Source organism: Falco peregrinus, chromosome 2 (genome assembly GCF_023634155.1).
Source record: "Falco peregrinus isolate bFalPer1 chromosome 2, bFalPer1.pri, whole genome shotgun sequence".
Lineage (NCBI taxonomy): Eukaryota > Metazoa > Chordata > Aves > Falconiformes > Falconidae > Falco > Falco peregrinus.
The window spans coordinates 66,392,211-66,403,966 of record NC_073722.1 but is presented as its reverse complement, the minus strand read 5'-3'; the positions used below and the strand labels follow the sequence as shown (position 1 = coordinate 66,403,966).

Genomic DNA, 11,756 nt, shown 5'->3' with positions numbered 1-11,756 from the left:
ATAAATGCAGGAAAACCTCTAGAGCTGGAACTTGCAAAGAAGTAACATCACACGTGGGAACAGCGCCAATGGTCATTTGCCTTGCCTGAAAAGTTGGAGGAAAAATAGCAACTGCTTTTGGCTCAGGTAAGAGTGGTAGTAAATGCAGCACTTGTGAAATTGTTCAAGGTGCACTTCCTGATGAAAGCCTACTAAAGCAGTGCTAGATCAGGCTTCGTGTTCTAAGTAAGGTTATTCCACTGCTGTGCCAGCTTACTCAGGAAAGAACCTGCCCCAGTTTTAACTGATAATTGCTGTACTGTGGATGCTGCAATTGTTTTCAAACAGAACAGGCTGAGAAAACGTGAAGTTGTTTACATAACAAAATTCCCTATATGACTTTAACTTTTTTATTAACATTGGCAATAGTTTCAACATCTGCTTAAATCTCTTCATGCTACAACATTTACAAAAGCTCAAGCGAATTGTTTCCAAACTAAAGCCGGGTTAGAATAAGACTAGTGCTTCTCACAGTAACTTCTGGTACACTGTTCCTGTGGTCATGATGGAATCATATGCAGGAACATGCACATTGAAATATGCATAATGAACAGAAAGTAGAACAGCGTGACACTCAGGCCACAGATCTGAGAGACTTTGCCGTAACTGTTCATAGAACTAGGTCCCTAGGCGCAGCTCCACAAAGCTTGATCACTAACAGACCCCATCATTCAGCTTCTGCCAGTGGAAGATTTGTTGAGATGTCTGGTTGCCAGAAGGCCAGCAAGCCTGCTAGCATACTGCATAGATATTGGTCAGATAGGGCTAACAAAGGAAACAGAATAGCTCAGAAAAGTTGGTCAGAGAAAGTGCTCTGCAGTCACTCTAAGGAGGTACTACTTTTCTGTAACTCGCTCAGATAAATTTAGTTTATTTAGTACTGAATTCAAAACATAAAAAAACGAAACCCAACCAACCTCAAAACCCCCCTATTCTTTCTAGAATCTGTATATAAAGATATCAAAGAATGAAGGTGGTCTGTCATACATTTCTCCAATCAGACACAGTATGTGTACTGATTTTTGTAGACTGATCTAATCCTACTGCTAATAGGCATACCTCTCAGTGCACAGCAAACTGTTTTGAGGAACCCAAATGTATGTTCAACTTGCAGTATTTAAAAAAAATAAATCTCAACCTACTTGTATGTTGGAGGTCAAACTTTTTGCTTAGCACATGCAGATGTTTACTATAGCTGTGTAGACTAAAATATACAGAGCCCAAACTATTGCAGTCACATCTAAAAAACCGCATGCTTTCACAACTGCCACACCGTGGCCAATCCTGTACAGCAGTTTATAAAAACAAATATAGTATTTAGCACTGGGGAATTGGAGGTCTTTGAAGCACATGCTACAAGCTAGCTTTGTTACATGAGAAGGCACCAAAGAAAGGTTATGAAGTCCACCGAGCCAGTGCTACTCATACAAGTTTTGAGAACTAGGAAATTGCCACTGCAAGTTTTTACTTTTTTTTTTTCCACAGTTTTACTGCTGTCATTTCAATTAAAATATTTCCTTTTTAAGAGAAGTAAAAAGTGATGCAGTAATCTCTACAAAGATGACATGGGGAAGAGTCTGGTTTTTGCAAAACTAACACAGCCCTGGGAGGCAGGTAGGATTATGGCTGAGAACAGCCTCTCAATAGCTTGAATATCATTTGATTAAGTTAAACATGTAGGGCCTTCATAACTCTGATTAGCTGCAGGAGCTGTAAACTGACTACTTCACTGTGGAAACAGAAAAACAATTACCTTTTATTTCATCAGTCCTTTTTCCAAATTCAGGCTTCAGTTCAATTTTCACCTATGACAAAACCTTTAAACTATTTTTGAACGCAAACACTTTCCTAGAACTGCCAGAATCTAATCAAAGCTGGCAAGCTTAGAAGACCAAGAAACCCGATCTGGAGTTTTAATCATTTCAATAGTTACCAATTTATTTTTATATAAAAAAAAAAGTGGTAGCAATGTAGAATACAGCAATATTTTCTGGTTCCACACACGCAGGTTGTGAACATTCCGAGCAATGTGTACATTTTGGAGGGAGACTAGACAAGAATTGACCAAAATGTTACTGAACATGGGAAGATTTTTAAAAAAGGTTAAAAATTAGGTATCAATAGCGTCTTCTTAATATTGCTTTCATTACTGAAGACTGAAAAAACACTTAACTTCACAGATAGGGTTCAAAAACTGGGGGGGGGGGGGAGGGGGGGAAGGGGGGAGAAAAAAGGCTGCTACAACACTGCCATACAGTCAAAAAAAAAAAAATAATCATACTTCAATATTTGCATACTTGATAGCAGCATTCTCCCACTGAACCATGTGAAACTACAGAAAGAAAACATCAAAGCAAAAAAATAATGGCAGTTATCCATCAGTATTCAAAAACCTAGAATGAAGTCACCAAGTAGATGCACACTTACTGAGAAGTAATCAGTATCTACATTCTTAGCTGTTTCCCATTTTGCTCCAATAGAAATGCGAAGTTGAGTGTCAGCTTTGCGTATTTTATTTTTGGCCGATTTGAGTTTTTCCAGTTCATAGTTCATTGCATGCTTGGAATAGAGAGGGTCATTATAAATCCTTCTACACAACGAACTTTAAGTAGACAGCTGAAAATAAAATGTACTACTTGTAAACACACAAAAAAATACAAGCTTTTTTTGTTTCAAGTGAGCACTGATTCCAGATAGATTATCTTCTGTATCTACCTCTTTCACCTCTGTCTCTGTCCCGGTCACAAATCCTCTCTCTCTCCCTTTCCCGATCACGGCCTCTGTCACGTTCTCTGTCTCTTCTATTATCTCTAGGACGGTCCCGTTCCCGCTCTCGGTCCCTCTCCCGAGGCCTGCTTCTCCGACCGCTGACAACTGCTTGTGTGCGGCGAAGAAAGTCGTCTACTCTCATGTCATAGTCGTGCTGTGTTGAAAGGACAGCTCTATTTATTTTCTTTCCCAGATTAAAATCCCCTCCCTTCCCTTATCCATAGGATTGGCCGTAAGTCTTGGGAAAGCCCAGTATTTAAAAAGTAGTATTAAAAAAAAAAAAAATTATGTCCAGCATCCATAAGCACAAGTTTCATGTTTCATCTTCAGGGCAGCACCACGTCTGTGCTTCCACTATGCAGATGCTGGGGTTCAAATGCCAGACCTCAGCAAAAGACCTGAAAACTAAGCAGCCTTCAAAGCCAGCTAAGAGAAATTATTTAACAATCTGCCCTGTTTTTTGAAGTGACCGTAAAAGTTTTAAACCACACACTTTTCTGCCGATAATTTGTTGTGCACGAGCGCAAGCAATGTTACTGGTATGTCCTCATTCAAATTGGGCTTCAGCATTAAGTTTCAGAGCTAGACCGCTGAAAGCAGTTTTAAGCACACGCTTCAATTTATAACTATGTTCTGAGAATTCTACACTTCTATGTCACCTGAGAGAGAGAGGCTTTTCAAATATGCTGGAAGTCTCTACTCAATCCACATAACTGGTCTTTCCAAGGAAAACTAATACAGGTCTTAACAATTCAGTTTATCAAAGTCAACAAATCTCAGGTTAGGCTACATCTGAAGCTCAAATTCTTACTCTGTCTCTGGTGGACACTTACTACTCGTTTGTCTCTGTATCTTGCTTCATGTGGTACAGGATGATGTCCTGAGTAGGGAGGGTGAGCTTGAGGTGGAGGTGCATGGTGCTGATAATAAGGATGGTGTGGTGGCTGCTCCATACCTGGGTAAGGTGGCTAAAAGAAAGTTATAGGAAGTTTGTTGAGTGTTTCACAACAAAGGAAAGCACACAAGGCTGAGTGCTGGGAATTAAGGACAGAGGTTACTGTCATTCAGATGGAAAACACAACATCTAAATATGTCTGATCACAGCCTCCTAACTGAATGGCAGTCTATTTTCCATTAAGTCACATGCTTTACTAGTTATCTACCACTGCTTTTTCAGAAGTTTGGCTAACATCCCCCCCTCCCACAACATTCATTCTTTCCATATCTGCCTCAAAGTGATACTGCACATAAAAATTCTGCTACTTTAATGTTTGGGTTATTTATTTTTTTTAATCTATGCATATGGAATGTGACTTTTGTCCAAACCAATGAGCTTTTACAGAAATTGGTCTTTTCAGTGCCATTCCTTATGAATATATTCTTATTTAACAGAACACACTTACTCTGCAAGACAAGTTATTTGACAAAAGACTAGCAGATGGCTTCTTTTTGAAAAAAAAAAAAAAAAAAACCACAAAAAACCAAACAAAAAAACCAACAACAAAAAAACACTCTTGGCTGTTCCATTTAATATTTTCAATCAGCAAGGCCTTTCTTTTCCGTATTACCAAAGCATCTTTGCTGGCATTGTTGTCACAAAATATGTAGGTGGAAGTGCTGGATTTCAGGATGACTACTTGGACAGCATGCACAATGGGGAAGGGGGGGGGGGGGAAATATGGGAGTTTCTGGAGGCTTAGCTGTGTTTGAAAAACCATTTTCACCCCAGTCTGACAACTTTTTTCACTTCCTTCAGTTATGACAAACCAGAGCTGTGTTTTCACCTGAGAAAAATGAGAGGCTTGAATAGCATTTCTGTATCTGATGCTGCCTTTTGCTCATTCACAGTACAAACAAGAGCCAAAAGACTCATTACAGTTACCCAAAATCAGGACCTGCAGGGCCAGAATTACTAAATATAACCAAAATAAATAGTTATAGTGACTATTCCTCCTGACATGTTGGCAAAACCACAGCTATAGAAGTGAACTATCAGTTAATTTCCATGTATGTAGCCATAGATACGTGCAGTCATACATATACTCATCTGACTAGGAAAAACGTGCATTTCAGTGGAGGCTGCAATACAGCAAGACTTATTTTGATTACATTATGCAGTACATTCTGCTACTTTCCTGCATGCTTCACTGCGATAGCCAAAAGCAAGCCACTGTGCAACACTACAGAGCATGCTAGTCCATTCCATGAGCCTCTGCAGCAAGTCCACCTCTTTAATGCATTTGCTGTTTGAAAGAAAGTCAATTACTATGAATATTTAGTGGAATACAAAATTGCATCACACCCTCTTGTGTAGGCTAAAGAAGGGTTCTGCTACATCCTTACAGATTTGTTTCTTGTAGGTTCAAACCAAGCCAGATTCCTGCTGCCAAACTGCTTACTAGAATGCTGGAGTATTGCCGAGAGTCAAGTAAAGTACAAAATACTTGATATAAATTGTTTTTTACATATTTACAGCTAAGATACATTTTAGGAAAAAGGAAGAGTTGAGCACACATCAAATATATTAGGCTCCTCTAGAGGGGAACAAAAAAAAAGCCATATTCTACAGAGAAAAACTGAATTCAGCAAGACACAAACCATTCCTTGCCATGGTGGTGGTGGTCCCATGTTGTGGAATTCCCTCACGTAATCATTGTAGGACTAAAATGAAAGACAGTAATTACAACATTTTGATGAGTGTTCTTCGGAAGCGCAGAAGCTGAATATAAAAAATTCCCCAAAGTCCGCATGCACCAACTTACCCCATTCAAAAATACATCTCGTCGAACTCCTGAAAATCGTCTGTTGGGAATAAAAATTTGTAGAACTAAATCCAATTTATCCATACAGACAAGTCACCAGGGCATAAAATGAACAACATGAACACACCTTACCTGTCTACTTCGGGATATCTGGGATCCTTTATATACCCTGTTCGAACATCAAGCAGTATTAATTCAATTTACCATCTCAAGTTAACAATCTTAAAAAAAAATACACTCATTAGAAACTGTCCTTTCACTTTATGCCTGCTGTGAAGTAGTCTACCTGCCACCTCCCTTGCTTTCAAGAAACCACCAATTTCTTACAATAAAATAACATATAATGTAGTCACAAAAAATGACACAGTATACCGATAGCAACTTGCACATGGTACAAATATGCAAGGGGGTATCTGTGCAAGTAAGACTTGAATTTTAGTCAAACGAATTGGGAATGCCCACAAATTTGAAGGGTACAGTCTCTTGGCAATCAGCACATGGCTGTTACTACCCATGAACTATATTTTCAGTAGAATGTGTTCATCTGGGGAACCCCTAAGGCTGATTTCCTAAAAGGTCTTGGATACAATGTTACAAAGAAAATTAAAAGCAACCTAAAAAACATCTGGAAAAGCCCCACAGGGCAAAGAATTCTTACAGCTTCAGTAAGTCTGAGGAAGTAAACTTTAGAGAGCTTTAAAGAGCTCAATAAATGGTGCAAAACACCAGGCATGCTTATGCTAATAGAACAATGCTTCCGAGCTTCAGTACAGTCTTGAAAAGCCAGGGAGCAGCAACAACACTTTCTGCATCAAAGAACACATGCTTTGCAGTCAAGCTGGACAGATAAAAGCCAGGTTCTTAAGAAAAGATTTAGAACTCTGCTACTGAAATAATGGAATATGTACTCCTAATAGCAGTGAAGAAGATTCGGTAGATTAAAAGTAGTAATTTCTTAATAATTGCTTTCTGGAGGGTAAAAAAAAAATAAATCTGCACTATTACCAGTGTTGCTGCTGCTGCATTACCACTGCAAACCTTTCCTTCTGGAAAACAACAAAACTCCTTTCTTAAACTCACCATCAGAACCTCTTGAAAAAATGCAGTGAAACTTCCCCCTCCCTTCCTCACGTCAAAGTTGTAAAACCAAAAAATTCTCTCTGAAAACATAACTGAATGTCTACAGTCACCTCTAAACAAAGGCTGCAATTCAAGAGCCTCAGCTGACTTTCCTGGTGGAAATTTCTGATAAACATGTTATTTTGATGATTAATGCCCGTATTAACAAAGCACTTGAGAGGATCACTCACAACAATGTACACAATTCTGAGGCTCTTAAAAGGGCTCAGCCTAGATTAACTGAGCGCTCTCTCTCAAAACAAGTGAAACAGTGTCACTGACTTCTGCGAGCCACAGCACTTAGGACAAGTCTCATTTTCATATCCCAGTGATATCAATATTTTGCTTTTGAATTAATGGGGATATACTAAAAGAGAAAACACTTGTGAATTTGTGCACACAAATCTTCATAGTAAGATATTAACCTGGTCTTTGGTGAAACTCAGGGGGATAGTCAATCCTTGGTTTCTTTCTGCTGTTATGAATATCATAATCTTCTGGTCGACGCCTACACAAATTAGACATCAAAGATTAAACAAGGTTGCTTGGAGCATTTGTCACAGCAGAATACCTCACAGGAATAACTTCAGCTACCCAGGATCCCGACTTAACCATTCTGAACTCCACCTGCTTCAATATGTTCTACAGCTTTAAATTTGAACTTAAATATCAGTAACAGTCCGATTAAATACCCTCCACTGTTACTTTCTGGCTATAGGAGCTTTTGGCAGCTAAGGAAGAATTAAGGAAGGAACTCTACCCAACTGTACCTTAATACCAAACAAAGGGTAACAAATTTGTCTAAAACAAACTCGGACTTAGATTTTAACATTACACTTTCCACATTACATTTTGAAACAACCTATCAGATAACAAAAGAATTTATAGAACTAAATACAGTGAAAATAGACGGCAAAATATATACTACAGTCAGAAGGCATGGGCATTGCTGTATTTGATAGCTATGGGAAAAAGAATTCTATAAAAGGTCTATTTCCATAACATTTATAAATAAAACTCTGTACGCTTTGTGAAATTTCTTCTTTCACTGTAGCTTTTCTAACTGGGTAGGCCAATGACATTATTTCTAACAATTTCTGTTCTCAGCAATTTACCAGCAATGCATTGGTGCCTTTTACAGAAGTCGGAAGAACACTTAAGCTTCCTAATAATTAAAATAATTGGGACTCCTTTCTATACAAACAGCTCTTTTACGGAAAAGATGTTATCTTTAAGAACTTCACACTCAGGGAGGAAGTCTGATTATAAACCAGTTACATTCCAGTTGCTGTTATGTTTTATAAAGAAATGGCTGCTAATTTTGTTCCACCAAGGTACATAAATATTAATGGCAGACTCCAATGCTAGGGTAACAGTGTTTCCAAACAAAAAGCAGCTACAAATCCATTCCCTTACCCCCCACCCCAGCAATATAATTCCTTACAACAAGACAAGAAATTAACACTTTCTTAAATCACTTAATTACTGTGCAACTTGCTTGCTGAGTAACAAGCTCATGTAGCTTTTAGTTTTATAAAGTCATTTACTCCTCCCCCTTCCCAACTTCAGTCTTTAAAGCCCACCATACCCAGTTACTAAGCTTTTAAAAATGAAAGCAGATTCTTTACTATGAGCAAAAAGCCCAAAAATAAAAGCAGTTGCACCTACAGCAAAATCAGATCAAGGAAAATAAAAGCTGGTGTAAAGAATAAACATACCGCTTTCTTGTAGTTTTGAGAGTGCATTTACGACCGGTATAAAATATGATAGAAACAGTTCATATAGTAGTCCAACTACTGACTTTAAGCTGTAAGCCACATACATAAATGGAGGCCCTGGCAGGCTTGAGAAGGTGTGGTGGTGTTATATGTATAGTTTGCAGTCCATTGCAAAACCTTCACTTGTATATACTTTATTGCACTGGAAACCTCTTAGCTTAACTTCAAAAGCCATCTTGGTGTTCAGTCCTTTATAGCCAAAAATAATGGGGCGCTGCCAGGTTTCCTCCTACCTACTCGTTACAGTGTCCTTTTTTAAGCTCAAGGAAATGGGGACTCTTGTTGGGTATCTGTACCTACCACAGGATGTTTCCACAAAGAGGAAACTTAACCAAAGGTTTCAGCCCAAACCATACATCAGTCTGTATGCAAGTGGCTACACGGGGAAAAGGTGTTTGGCAGAAGGGCTAATATCAGTTCTTTGCAAAGACTTCTCCAATTCTGTAACAAGTTATACCCCCTTTTTTCTGGAAAATGTTGTTAAGTTCATATAGCAGTGATCAATAACCATGTCGATCCTCTAAAATACTTTAAGTCCACAGGTACTGCCAGCATCTGGAAAGGTTGTATATACAGACACAGCAACAGCCATTCTTTTTGGTTTGTTGCCGGGTCTCCAAGGGCCACTTGATCCCTTTTGGAAAGAACCTACTGTTTTCAGAAGCTCAGCAAGATGTGTGAATTCAGTGGTTACATGTTAGAGAATATTTGGCAATGGGGTTAACACATCACGGTGACACAATTTGAAACAGTCCCAATAATGCTCCTCTTGAATATCAAAATAACTTAAATATTTTATCCTCAAAATGAGGCGGCATCTTCTGCAAAATTCTAAGTGATCCTTATAAAAGTCCCATATTTGATAAGGCTTATCCAGAGACACACCTGAAAGAAAAGGCTTTTACAAGATATTAACACATTTTTAGCATATAAATATTTCCTCCTCTCCGTCTAGCCTGCTCATAATCAAGCCAAGCTTACCTACGGCTAGCATTACATATTGCGTTATCTCAATAAATGATCTAGTCTAAACTAGACAGCATTTTAAGAGCTTTTTTCTGCAAAAGCAAAGATCCCCATTTTCCTCTTGAAAAATGACAGACCGGGGAACCATGTGAAATCCTCAATGAAGCCACAAACTTGTCCATGCAGCTTGATTTGAGGATTTTCTCTCTTCTTTATCGCAGGGAAAGCTTTGACGAATCATATTCCTCCATCACGTTATTCTGATACATGTGCCTATTATCAGTCCAAAGAACGTTTCTAACCTTCCCACGTCCCGAACAGGGTCTCGACGGGATGGACGTCCTCTTGATCGGGGTTGTGAGTGCATTCTTCTCTTGTGCCTCATTTTATGAATGACTTGATACAAGTCAATACTTTCATCAGGAGGGAAGAGAAGACAAAGTTGGGTTCCACAATCCGGCTCAATTTCCTAGAATTAGTTAGAAGTTCAGTAGCGGTTTATAAACTGAAGAAATGAAACTCTCCCCATATACACTAACAACATACATTTAAAAAAAAAATAAAAGGCACTTTGAAGAGATTTCAGTATTACTAGAGACAGAGCAAAATTCACTTACGTTACCTTTCACTCTTTAGGCACTACTTAGAATTTTCATAAAATAGTCCAACACTTGGGGCAACCATATCTTCCCATGAGACATACAGGCCACATTACTGTTTTGCTACAAAATCAGAGGACTTTTTTTTCCATCACAAAGAAAATGATCACCTATTACAGAGAGAAAAGTGACATACGTAGGAAAAAATTCCATCCCAGCTTCACATGTAGAGCCAAGGCCTGATGAAGTTGACTATTACCACTCAAAAGTGAGTTCTTCAGTGTATGACAGACAGGTCCAGGAAGACACCAGCTTAATGCTCGATAGCAGTCAAAACAAGCAAATTGTGTGTTCAAGATTATTGGGAAAGGAACACAGCAAGAGAAAGTCATTATACCACACTGAAAGTCCATGTTCCACCCACACCTTAGATATTGGGTGCAGTTCTGAACCCTGCATCTCAAAAAACAGGGGGACAGTAGAAATGGGAAAACTTCAAAGGAGGGCACCAAGGGTAACTGAATGAGCATAACAATTCCTACATGCAATGACTGAGCAGGTTGGGCCTCTCCAGCCTAGAATAAAAGAGGAATATGTGGGGTATGGGGGACAAGATGGATACAACAGGAGCATCCGACACCACAAATTGTTTGGAGGAGAGGACAGATCAACTCATTGCCTCCCTCTTCCAATACAAGAGCATGGGATCATCAAATGAAGCTAGCAGGAGCCAGGTGCAAAACAATCCAAAAAAGTACTTTTTCAATCTGGTGACTAGTAGGCCTGTGGAACACCTTCTCAAAGAACGTCATAAATGCAAGATGATCAGTGTACATGTCCTCAGAAGAGATCCATCCAGGGTTACACAAAATGTAAATGGATAAACAACCACCATTTCAGGAAATAACCTGAGTTGAAAAGCATGGACAGCAAGCATCAGACAATGCTTGCCCAGTACCTAACAGTACAGCAATTTTATGAGAAAAAGATGAAACCCATGTTTAGATTGCAACTCTGTAGCACAGTGGACAAAACATGAAAAAAAAATAGTTATTTCCTTGACCATGTAACAGAAACAAAATTAACTAAAATCCTGGTGGGATTTTTTGGATTTGTTTGCTTGGTTTTTTTTGTTGTTTTTTTTTGTTGTTTTGGGGTGGGTTTTTTTTGTTTTTTTTTAAAGTCCACATTAAATTAAGAACAAGACCAAAAATACCGTTTTACTTCTGCTACCCAGCAAAGCAAATGTGTCTATGGGCAAAATAACACACAGAACACACAGACTCTACATCTTCCATACGGTATGGGAATTATGCAACTCCCATCTTGCCTTAAGAAAGCAGAACCTGTTATTTCAGTCCAGGCTGGGTTATTTGATGACAGTGTCAACGTACCTGCACTCTGGTATGTCTGACATGACAAGAGCCACCTCACTTAAATTTTCATTAGCATATACTTTATAATGGTAGAGTCTATGCCCTAAGCAATACAGTACATAAAAAAATCGCAAAGCAGAACACAGCTAGAAAACACCAGAACTTGTTCTTAAAACCTGATGCCATATAGGTTTGCACACCATACAACACAAGGCATGTTACATTTCAAATCCAAAACATCACATTGCCTTGAAGCATCAAACACTGTTTATCACGAAGATGACAACGGAATTGGCACCATATTATTTTCTGTTTCCTTCTTCCACAACACTAGAAATAAGCCAAGTG

General features: G+C 38.7%; 1 protein-coding gene across 8 annotated transcripts in view; it reads right to left on the bottom strand.

Moving 5' to 3' along the window:
* Window positions 1-11,756, bottom strand: part of YTHDC1 (YTH N6-methyladenosine RNA binding protein C1) — a 29,213-nt gene that overhangs the window by 5,839 nt on the left and 11,618 nt on the right. For 4 of the 8 annotated variants that reach the window (XM_013299688.3, XM_027787728.2, XM_013299687.3 and 1 more), the window contains 7 exons: window positions 9,736-9,902; window positions 7,115-7,197; window positions 5,703-5,739; window positions 5,571-5,610; window positions 5,407-5,469; window positions 3,642-3,776; window positions 2,755-2,962 (listed from right to left, as the gene is read on the bottom strand). In XM_013299688.3, coding sequence (XP_013155142.1) covers window positions 2,755-2,962; window positions 3,642-3,776; window positions 5,407-5,469; window positions 5,571-5,610; window positions 5,703-5,739; window positions 7,115-7,197; window positions 9,736-9,902 — 733 coding nt within the window. Of the gene's footprint in view, window positions 1-1,947; window positions 2,963-3,641; window positions 3,777-5,406; window positions 5,470-5,570; window positions 5,611-5,702; window positions 5,740-7,114; window positions 7,198-9,735; window positions 9,903-11,756 lie in introns of those variants that run through there. The other 4 variants (XM_005238030.4, XM_027787730.2, XM_013299690.3 and 1 more) reach the window with 1 other exon arrangement.